Source organism: Dysidea avara, chromosome 10, assembly GCF_963678975.1.
Source record: "Dysidea avara chromosome 10, odDysAvar1.4, whole genome shotgun sequence".
Taxonomy (NCBI): Eukaryota; Metazoa; Porifera; class Demospongiae; order Dictyoceratida; family Dysideidae; genus Dysidea; species Dysidea avara.
Window position 1 is genome coordinate 30265078 of NC_089281.1, and position 11293 is coordinate 30276370.

At 39.2% G+C, this 11293-nt stretch overlaps 3 protein-coding genes across 3 annotated transcripts in view; 2 read left to right on the top strand and 1 right to left on the bottom strand.

Annotated features, from left to right (window-relative positions):
• LOC136237050 (cilia- and flagella-associated protein 43-like) overlaps positions 1 to 8767 on the bottom strand; it is a 33236-nt gene extending 24469 nt beyond the window's left edge. The window contains exons 1-13 of the mRNA XM_066027314.1: positions 8656 to 8767; positions 8525 to 8576; positions 8220 to 8476; positions 8075 to 8171; positions 7861 to 8025; positions 7349 to 7814; positions 7204 to 7302; positions 7021 to 7158; positions 6856 to 6969; positions 6718 to 6798; positions 6524 to 6672; positions 6372 to 6475; positions 6188 to 6322 (exon numbers count right to left, since the gene is read on the bottom strand). Of these exons, the coding sequence (XP_065883386.1) occupies positions 6188 to 6322; positions 6372 to 6475; positions 6524 to 6672; positions 6718 to 6798; positions 6856 to 6969; positions 7021 to 7158; positions 7204 to 7302; positions 7349 to 7814; positions 7861 to 8025; positions 8075 to 8171; positions 8220 to 8476; positions 8525 to 8556 (1837 nt within the window). The 5' untranslated portion in view covers positions 8557 to 8576; positions 8656 to 8767. The remainder of the gene's footprint in view (positions 1 to 6187; positions 6323 to 6371; positions 6476 to 6523; positions 6673 to 6717; positions 6799 to 6855; positions 6970 to 7020; positions 7159 to 7203; positions 7303 to 7348; positions 7815 to 7860; positions 8026 to 8074; positions 8172 to 8219; positions 8477 to 8524; positions 8577 to 8655) is intronic.
• LOC136237055 (uncharacterized) lies at positions 3767 to 6152 on the top strand. Its single transcript, XM_066027324.1, has 2 exons — positions 3767 to 3960; positions 4508 to 6152. Exons 1-2 carry the CDS (start codon positions 3873 to 3875, stop codon positions 5932 to 5934), a joined length of 1515 nt encoding a protein of 504 aa, XP_065883396.1. The 5' UTR covers positions 3767 to 3872; the 3' UTR covers positions 5935 to 6152.
• On the top strand, positions 8726 to 11227 carry LOC136237052 (MICOS complex subunit Mic60-like). Its single transcript, XM_066027317.1, has 4 exons — positions 8726 to 8832; positions 8884 to 8927; positions 8978 to 10259; positions 10307 to 11227. The coding sequence occupies exons 1-4, from the start codon at positions 8782 to 8784 to the stop codon at positions 11138 to 11140; spliced, it is 2211 nt and encodes a 736-aa protein (XP_065883389.1). The 5' UTR covers positions 8726 to 8781; the 3' UTR covers positions 11141 to 11227.
• Positions 11228 to 11293: the final 66 nt, after the last annotated feature.

Consider the following 11293-nt stretch of genomic DNA (forward strand, 5'->3'; position numbering starts at 1 on the left):
CAGATCATCACTACAGGTCATCACTACAGATCATTACTACAGATCATCAGTACAGGTCATCACTACAGATCATCAGTACAGGTCATCAGTACAGGTCATCACTACAGATCATCAGTACAGATCATTACTACAGATCATCAGTACAGATCATCAGTACACATCATCACTACAGGTCATCACTACAGATCATTACTACAGATCATCAGTACAGGTCATCACTACAGATCATCAGTACAGGTCATCACTACAGGTCATCAGTGCAGGTCATCACTACAGGTCATCACTACAGATCATTACTACAGATCATCAGTACAGGTCATCACTACAGATCATCAGTACAGGTCATCACTACAGATCATCAGTACAGATCATCACTACAGATCATCAGTACAGATCATCACTACAGATCATCAGTACAGGTCATCACTACAGATCATCACTACAGATCATCACTACAGATCATCAGTACAGATCATCAGTACAGGTCATCACTACAGGTCATTACTACAGATCATCACTACAGATCATCAGTACAGATCATCAGTACAGGTCATCACTACAGATCATTACTACAGATCATCAGTACAGGTCATCACTACAGAACATCAGTACAGATCATTACTACAGATCATCACTACAGATCATCAGTGCAGGTCATCACTACAGGTCATCACTACAGATCATAACTACAGATCATCAGTACAGGTCATCACTACAGATCATTACTACAGATCATCAGTGCAGGTCATCACTACAGGTCATCACTACAGATCATCACTACAGATCATCAGTACAGGTCATCACTACAGATCATCAGTACAGGTCATCACTACAGATCATTACTACAGATCATCAGTACAGATCATCAGTACAGGTCATCACTACAGATCATTACTACAGATCATCACTACAGATCATTACTACAGATCATCAGTACAGGTCATCACTACAGGTCATTACTACAGATCATCAGTACAGATCATCAGTACAGATCATCACTACAGGTCATCACTACAGATCATTACTACAGATCATTACTACAGGTCATCACTACAGATCATCAGTACAGATCATCAGTACAGATCATTACTACAGATCATCAGTACAGATCATCACTGCTTTTTTGTTCTTTGATACCTAATCAAGCTTAAAATTCCTAATTTTTTTAATAACACAATTATGACTACTGAATCCACATGTACCACATTAAAAGAAAGAATGGTGCTGGGCATTCCATAAAATAATTTTATGTCTAAACATCCATCCCAATAATCAATTACATACTGAAAAGTGAGGTGGCCATTATGCTTCGTTTGTAGCTATGTTCCGCTCGCTACACAGTGTTACAAACGAAGAACAGCACAAGACACTTCTTTGCAATGAATCCAGTCACTATGGAAATGCACAGCCAGAGGGAAGCTGTATCATGCTATCACTAATCAACACCTTGTATTGTCAGCAACACAAAGGAGGACAAAGGTAAGTCCATGATACGTGTATTGTACATATTGTGGTTGGCGAAAAGGCACGTCTCGGGATGAAGCGACGTCAAACAGTGAAAAATCAAGCCCATAGCCTTATCTATTGTTGAGTTAAGCCAACAGTTAGTTAGTTAGTTAGTCAGAATAAAATTCTGTTAAATAGAAAATTTTTAAAATTCCATAGAAACTTGTTGGAAGGGTTTGGGGTCAATCTGAGGCTATGCCTAACCAACACTGCCAAGCTGTTATGAAGGAAATTTGAGGCTGGTTTTAGGGTGATATTTTTGGGCAAGAAAGCCAAAAACTGCATGATCTCTAATATATAGCACTACCTTACTGTACGATAAAAAATACTCTGTTGTAGAAGATGGTAAGGATTCTGAGACCATTTCATCAAGTATGTGTGTGTGTATGTGTGTGTGTGTGTGTGTGTGTGTGTTGTGTGCGTGTGTGTTTGTGTGTGTGCGTGTGTGTGTGCGTGCATGCACATGTATGATAAGATGAATTTTTGTGCAAATGATGCAACAGAGCTCCACTTAATTCACAATGGTTCATGTGTGAACTCTCCTGTTTGGATACCTGGATCATAAAGAGTAGTAACAACCACATCATTCAAAGAAGCAATTAAGTACGATAGACAGCATCACAGACAAATGCACTTTGTACAGCACTTCACATAATAACCTGTGAATACAATGGACAGTATTTTATTTAGGACACAGTTTGAGAGAGGGCAAGTGCACTTTCTCTCAAACCCACCATCATACATGGTAGAGATCATGTAGAACAAGGTTTTTCCAGCCAAAAATATCACCCTAAGACTCAATTTCCCTTCATGACAAATTTGCGGTATTGGTTAGGCACAGCCAAGCCCAAAAATGTCTAGAACAATCCCAAACCCTTCCAAAAAGTTTCTATGGAATTTTTAAAATTTTCTATTTAACAGAATTTTGTTCTGATTAACTGATGCCTTCAGCCAAGCATAACTCGACAATGGATATAACTACTAGGGATGGGCAATTATTCAATTATTGTGATAATCATGATTATTTTATTGGCAATAATCGACATCGTCTACTTTTCATTGACTGGTAATAATCGAAATCGGCAATTATCGGCAATAATCGTGGTAATCAGAGAAATATTTGTAAATTTTCCGTGTAATTTAACCATTCAATTAACAATTCATGATGTGTTCAGTGTTTTGCATCACAAGAATTGAGTTGACAATAATCGTGATAATCGTGATATTTGTTCATGGCAATAATCGTATAGCAAAATATCAATATCGCCCATCACTAATAACTACGAGCTTGATTTCTTCACTGTTCAACATTGCTTTGTCCCGAGATGTCTCATGCATGCAAGTTACTATCCAGAGCTATTAAGCCGTTGTTTGATCAAGCTGTGAGAATTGCAATATCCTGCTCATACAGAATTTTCAATGCTCACTCCTCAGAACTGTAGGATCTATCAGATATGTTAAACTAATTAATTTAACTAATAATTGATGCATGTGTGTGTTTTGTTTCTTTGTGTGTGTGTGTGTGTTTGCCTTGCCAGGGTCCAGCTGCTTTGGTACCACTGCGTCTAGGCCCCTTATTAATTTCCTCTACACTTGTCTCATATAAATCAATCAATTAAATCAATTGTTATAGAATATCAGTACACCAATCTATGTGCAAAATTACAGTTTATGTTCAACGAAAAAATTGATGGCATCTTCTTACTTCCCATAGCTACATTAATTCATCTTTATGAAACAAACTAGTTACATAGATTGATCACCAGTTCTTTAAAAAGAAGAGAAACGAGTATAAGAAAAAAATTGGAATTTTAAACTAGAGTAGGGATCAACTAGAATATAGTGCACCAATAAAAAGTACTGAAACAAGTTTGACTCGTAACAGCAAATTACTGTAACACTGAATATCCCTACTGTGCATTTCAATTATGGAAACTCCACAGCACAGTATGGATATGCACTTCTTTTTGTGTTACAGTAACTTGCTATCATTATACTAAAGCTTGTTTCAGTACTTTTTATTGGTGCACTATATTCTAGTTGATTCCTACTCTAGTTTAAAATTCCTATTTTTTCTTATCAGTACTTGTATAAAACTTTATCATTTTCAACTAGCTAAAAATCTTCTCTATAAGCCACTTGGTTGATGCTCACTCTTGATATTAATTACTAGGGTGTGACATCAACTGAGGTGTGACTTGACATAAATTAACACCAATACCACAGCTATGATTACCTGCCCACAAACTATTCTATTGTGTACTGCCTTTGTTATAGCAAGGTGCTCATTGATTAGACTTGCTAGCACAGCTTTTAGGTACATGTAGGTCTATTATTAAGGTTTGCTGCCAGAGCAGGAGTAGAAAATGAAGATTTTGTTGATAATAGTTTTGTTGTTTGGAATTGCCACTGCTCAGCCCCTAGGGGTAACTGATGTCTTTGTAAGCAGTGGAGGTAAGGGAATGTAGAGTGCACATATTGGAGCCTGTATTCTACACACTAAACAAACTTTAAAGCATTCCTGAACTATTGGGGCATTCAGGCTAACTTCCCCAGTCTACTCATTAAGTTATGAGAGAGAGAGAGGGAGAGTAGCATATGTATGTTTGTATGTGTGTGTGTGCTGTGTACCAGCTACAAGGACATAAACCCTCAGGCTAATTCCGAGGGCATGTGGGATATAAACACGTGACCCAGACTATCACCTCAGCAGTCATAGCCTCTGTTGCCAACTCAACTCAATATATAAACTATCAGAGACCATGGGTGCCCCAGATGACCATGATAACCTCCATCACACTTGTACTCAATGCTAGCTGGGTGTCACTTTTACAAGTGGTAAAAAGAAATGGTTCATCTTTATATTCAGCATCTTACTGCTATAAAATGCTAAAACGAAATTATGTGCTTCTATAGGAGAGTAGTCTTCAAGTTAATCATCCAGTTTACTTAAGGCTATTGCATACACCAGCCATTATTAGCATTTCCTTTTCTTTCAAAGGTGATCATCCAGATGAAGTTCAAGTGGTGTCTCATATTGATAATGGTGGGATATTTGGTAATGTGTTCATGGCACAACGACGCTCTAATGATCACACTAAATTGTCTGCTATGTTTGAAGGATTACAAGATGCACCAGGGGATTCTTATGGACTATATATTTTAGACTATCCAACAAATCGTGATGTTCAAAATCCCTGTGATGATCTTGGTGACATTTATGATCCTGATGGTAATCTAGGGACATTTAATTACACTGAACGTTGTCGAGCTGATCATACACAATGTGCTATTGGAGATTTAGCAACCAGGCATGGTGGTTTTAATGCCACTGATGAATTCATTGACTTTGGTAGAGATTTCAACCTCCCAACTTCCGGACCAAGAAGTGTTGTTGGACGTAGTATAGTGGTCAGAAGGCTTGATGGTGACGATAGTAACTTGGCTTGTTCTAATATTGAAGTACCTACACAATCTCGAGTATTGCGTGGACGGTTTTCGACTGTAATGAGTGGAGATGTCTTTATAATATTACCTCGGTATGATTACGTTGACTACACTAAAAACGAAAAGACACTTATCAGTGTAGACTTGGAGCGTATTGATGGTGGGCCACCCAATACAAATATGCATGGATGGCAGATACAACGTGGTTATGCTGACTCTGGAAACGAGTGTGACAAATTAGATCCTATTTTAGGTCAGCGAACAGTGAGAGTAGGAGATGATACATGTTCAGAATTAAATCATCGCACCTGTCCCTTGGGTGACCTCACGGCCAAGTGTGGGACACTTTCTGTGGTCAATAATCGTATGAGAGCTTTCTGTACTGACAACCAATTGGGACTAGTTTCCTTTAGCACTTTGGACCGGGCAGTTCTCAGTATTTTAGCACCACTAAGCAATCGCATAATGGAGTGTGTTCAATTGGAAGAACAACGTCCTTCTGGAGCTATTATCAACTTTCGTAACTTGCGTACTCAGCCTGCTGTATTTGTTCATGTCGTCTTCTCTCAGTTAACACAATTTGATCCAATTTATTATCGCACGTACATAATAAGATTGAATGGAGATGCAGACAACCTCATCGTCTACGATGGTGATAATCCTGACCTCACCACTTGTACTAACCTTGGAGATGTACTTGGAGGAATGAGTAGTGTAGCTAACCCCAGAACCAGTGATCAATATCCGGCAGGTGAGCTTGGTCCAAAGATTGGTGGCTTAATGGGGAAAAGGGAATCACGTACTCACGGGCTTACTTCATCAATCCCAATAAGTGACATCATTGGTAGACCAGTGGCATTAACTCGATCAGATGGAACCATTTGGGGATGTGGTGAAGTACAGAATTACTACAATGCACCATACATGCCACCAGATGACGTTGTCGACTACTTGGATATTTGGAAGGGTCCTTCACAATGATGACATTAATATATTGTAACTTGACACTCCAACACAACGTATTGCCATGAGATGTTGTATTGTTGCACACACATGTATAACTCATTCTAGTTTTCTTTTTTTTTGCCGTACACTGTGTATATCATGTTGTGTGATGTGCTGAATGTATTCAACAGACTTAGAATACTATATGTGTTTGGAGTTAGTTGATGCAAATTTCAGTATATAACATCAAACGACTAGCTGTATAGCTACGTATATGGTTTCTACTTACCTTTGAATGAAGATGGTACCACAAACAGCAACAGATGATCAATATAACCATCCGGAGTCCCTGATGTTGCAACACACACTGTTACAGTGGAGGCCTCAACTTGTACTGACATGCTCTGTACATATCCTATTGAAGCTACACAACACACTAATAATACCAGTAACAATAATGTGTTAATACTTACTTGTATGGCCTAGTACTTGGAATAGTTCTGATGGCTTACCACTTACAATCATCACATTATTATCATTTGAAGCTAATGCTAAATATTTACCACCAGTATCACAGCTGTAGTACAATAAATAACACACAGAACACTTGTATGGTAACTATTACCATATCCTTGATAGCGGAGTATAGTAGAAACGCTGCTTGTTAACTAAACGTGGAGGGTCTGACTGAAGTAGACTAACTATTAACAGATAGCCATCACTGGTGCCAATAGCAACAGCAGAACACAGTGGTAGATAAATGATACTACAACACTGAGAAGATATAATTAATGTATTAACAATGTGCAGTGTGCTTACCTGTTCATTTAAAAAGGTAGAGGATAATAAGATTGCCTTTTCTACAGACCATACTTGAAGGTGTCCACTGGTCTTGCATGACTACACAATATATATTAGTAAGGATGAGATGAGAAGGATAAGATGTTCCATACTTACCACTACACATTTCCCATCCACACTACAATCAATACCAACATAGCTCATGTGATCTTGTTCAATTACAGGTAAGGTCTTGCTGAGGTCTCCAGATGCAAACGTAAATACTGACCCCTATTATTATATAACAATTAATGGTGCCAGCTATGTGATAATATTATCTACCGTTTTAGTTGTCACAATGAGATTAGCATTGTCCAGGAACTTAGTAATATGGTAGACTGGCTGAGCAGCTATACTGAGGTGCATCTTCAGTGTCACTACCCCATTAGACTTCACATCAATACAATACACCACACCATTCTGTCACACAGCAATGATGAAACATGTGATGTGGTTAATGATTACCTCTCCAGCAGTGTACAAACCAAGTTTATTAATATATATCATAGTGGTGTAGTCTCCTTTACCAGGCAAAGTGTCTATTGTTGTACCTTCATTATCCACCTGTACATATATAAGATATGATACAAAAAAGTACATTACTTTCTACCAAGAGTGTGTCGCTTGTTGTGGGAGCCTTTTCACCACTTGCAGTAGATGGCTTTTGTCCTTGATTGTCATGATGAGCGAGCTCTTCAGGGATAATGGGCATTGTGACAACATCTTCAATTTCTCCACTCAACGGTGATATTGAGTTAATAAGTAATCGAATGCTCCCAACGTCTGCATCCACAGAAAACAACTGTCCATCTTTGCAGCCACAATATAAGCTACTATTCTGTGTCCAACAGTGGCAGGATGGGGTTACTATGACATCCTTCTCGCTACTGTCATGGTATGGCTTTGAATGTAAAATATTTGACAAGTCAGTCGGTGCCTGATTAACTGCAGTTGTTGGTCTACTCTCTACTATAGCAGTAGCTGCTGCGGCATGAGATGGTCTTTTCTTTGATGCTGACCTCAGAGGATGTAAAGTAGATCCCACTGGACTGCCATTACTTGGCAAGGGAATCTCCCTACACAAAATAATATAAGTTACAGAAATTACCACATGATACTTACAATGGAGTGAGGTTAGTTAGGCTATCACACTGTTCTAGCAGATATAAGGTTATATGGTTGTCACCCAATACACACAACTGCTTCCAATTTATTGGGTTAAATGAAACTTGTGTACTGCCACGTGGTACCTCTGTGTCAGCTACAACTGTTCCAGAGGCACAGGACCTAAAAGTACATTAACAAGTTACAGCAATGAACATCTTGGACTGCTTACCAAATTGTTAACTGGAAATCAGGGAGTGCTGACAAGCTTGCTAAATAGCTACCATCAGATGAAAATGCAATACTATTATAATTCATTACTGCACCACCTACAATACATTATTATAGATAATGATATAATATAAAGTATAACAAACCTTCCAGTGTGGAAACTAGTTCAAATGAAGGGTATTTGATTATAAAGATTCTTGGCTGAAGTGTACTTTCAGCATAAGCGATCAGGTTGCCAACTGCACAACACACCACAGGTCCCACTCCTACACCAAGGCTGGCCACACTACACTGATGTTCCCCAGTACTTCTTATCACATTCAACATGTTCCCTGGCCCACCGTACACCAAGGTGTCTGTTGAAATGAAATTAATCCATTTTCCAGGGTGACCTTGAGCCCAGCTGCAGAAGAAAAGGAAAATATCAATACATTTCCATTCTACCTATTACCTCAGCTTTAGTGATCCATAAGTATCCATCATGTGCGATAAAGTGTGTTATTCTAAATAAAGCGCACACATAAAATGTAAGCTTACAGTGATTTTTACAGTTCTAGATACTTAACTATTGCATAAACTAACGTTTATAAAGTAGCTGCTTTTTTGGAGTTAGCTGTAGCACAACTGTATCGAGAGAACCAGCACATAGCAAAACAGACCGTTGCTGTAGCAACAGTAAACTTTAGACTAAAGCTCACGTGCACAGTAATGTCTTACGTTCAGAAGTTGATCTCGTGCAGACCAGCACATTCAGTAATAGTGAGTACATCACCTATTTGCTCCTATTTATCTTTTATATACGACGTTTAGCGTTATGGCAGACGAAACTGGTCCCTACGTGGTTATGCCGCCAGGTAAGCACCAATTACTCTAGCTATAGTCTAAAAAATTCGTGCACTTACAGACCCCCTCCTAAACGTAGTTCCAGGACCACCTGGTTGTTGATTGGTCTTACAGGAGTTGTTGGGATGGAGGTTGGACTAGTGTTGAAATCTCACAATGACAAGGATTTCAAACAATGGGTAAATGATTATGCCCCAGGGTGGGCCTGGTATGTAGATGAATATGGTTCACCATTTATTGAGTGGACTAAACAGAACTTGTTTCAGAGAGGGAAAGAGCCCCTGAGTTCTGACAAGCCAGTGTCTGTTGCAAAACTTTCGTCTGTTGAAATAGTCAAAGATGCAAAGCAACATCCCAAGAACACAGAACAGCCTACCATTGCCCAAGATAATTCTTCAGCCAGTGTTTCACAATCAACTCCTACTGTTGTACAAAACAAGGAGACTACAACTGCTAGTGATGATAAAAGTGGGCAAGAGATCAAAGGTAAAGTGAAAGAAAATGCAAAACAAATAGAGCCAACAAAACCATTAGAAACAAAAGATGACAAGGTAGCCTTAGTGGAGAAATCAGAAAGAGAAAAGAAGTCAACAGAGTTGGAGAATCCTGCCAAGGATGTTGAACAAAATAGTGAAGAGCAAACCATATCACCTGAGATTGAGTCAAGTCTTGCTAATTGCTTGAAAGAGTTCACTGATACTTGTGGCAGTGTGGTAGAGTCAAATATGCTACTTGCTGAATCCATGGAGAAGGAACGGTACAATATGGCTAAAGAACTGCTTCACAGGTCTCAGGATGATGGAACATTTTTGGAAATGAAGAAATCAGCTGAAAACACTGCTGCTTCCTTGAAGGCAAAGGTAGAAGAGAGCTATCCCAGTTATTGTGCAGCCCACCAAAAACTGTTAGCTGTCATATCTGAAGCAACCAGTGCTGGACTAGCTTCACAAGTATCAGAAGCAGAATTAAGAATCTTTGAACAAACATCAATGATTCAATCTTCAGAGGATATAGTCAGGAGGAATAATAGCATCAACAATGCTTTTGATAATTTCAGGAACACTCTGAAGCTTACTGAGGATGAGATGGGCCAGGAGTTAGCTGAGCTTGAGAGCTCATCCTCCATAGATCCTTCAGTAGTTGAGAGTGTAGTACTCCAATTGGCTGAGAGAAAAGTTAAATTATTACATGAAAAGCTCCAACAGCTCTCTGTTGATGGTGGGAAAAATTTGGATGAATCGTTGCAGCATTACAGGGAAGAATTGATCAAAACATTTGAGGCAAAGATGATGAGGGCTATGGAAGAATCTCGTACAGACATGCAAGCAAGGACAGAGGCAAAGGTTAGTGTATGTTGTTCAGAGTTGTATACATCTTACCCCTTACTTAGCTTGAAGAGGCTAGAAAGAAATTTGAATTTGAGTTACTTGAACAGCTGCGCAGGCAAGCTTTAATCCATGGTGAGAATCTTGCTCATGCATTAGAAGAACAAGCTGTTGACCTTGAGAAGAAATGGGCAGAAGAAGCAAAACAAAAGATGGCTGCACAGGCAGAGCATTACCGATCAGAGATGGCTGCAATGTATGGCAAATTAGCTGGCATAGAATCTACTATTGATGCTGTAGCTAAAGCCAGCCATGAGGCTAGACTACAGCAAGGCCTACACACTGCATGTGACAATCTTTTCAAAGCTCTAGTGTTAGCCAATGAGTGCTTGGAGGCAGACAAGCAACACAACTTTAAGAAGGAAATTGCCAGTGTAATGGAAGTGGCGGGTCATGATGAAATGGTTAGCCAACTATTACAGTCTATTCCAGAAGAAGCCATCAATACAGGAGTTTACTCTGAAGAGGTCTTGAAGGAGAGGTTTTATCGTGTCAAGCGTATATGTAGTCGAGTGTCATTGGTGCCACTGGAAAGTGCTGGGTTAGGGACATATGCTATATCATATTTGAGGTCTTTGCTCACTTTCAACACTAAAACAGTACCTCTAAACTTGGACCCTTCTGAACTAGATACCATAGGACTGCTACAAGTGGCTAGTGCCCATCTCGCAGCAGGTGACTTAGAGATGACTGCACGAATGATGAATCAGCTACAAGGAGAGGCTAGAAGAGTAGCAAGTGATTGGATTAATGATGTACGAGTGTACCTGCAGACCAAACAAGCCATAACAACATTAGTCGACTATACTGCAGCAGCTGGGATATCACTACTCAAGTAATGTTATGTTCATTTTAGGAATTGAATTATTGTAATACTTTATACATAGCAAATGGAAAGTGTTTTAAAAATTCCATTTCAATTGTTAGTCGGTGTACTCCGTTGTAGAGGTCTCTGGCGACTGTCCGGCGTTTGTTTCTTGTCTTTGTCCACC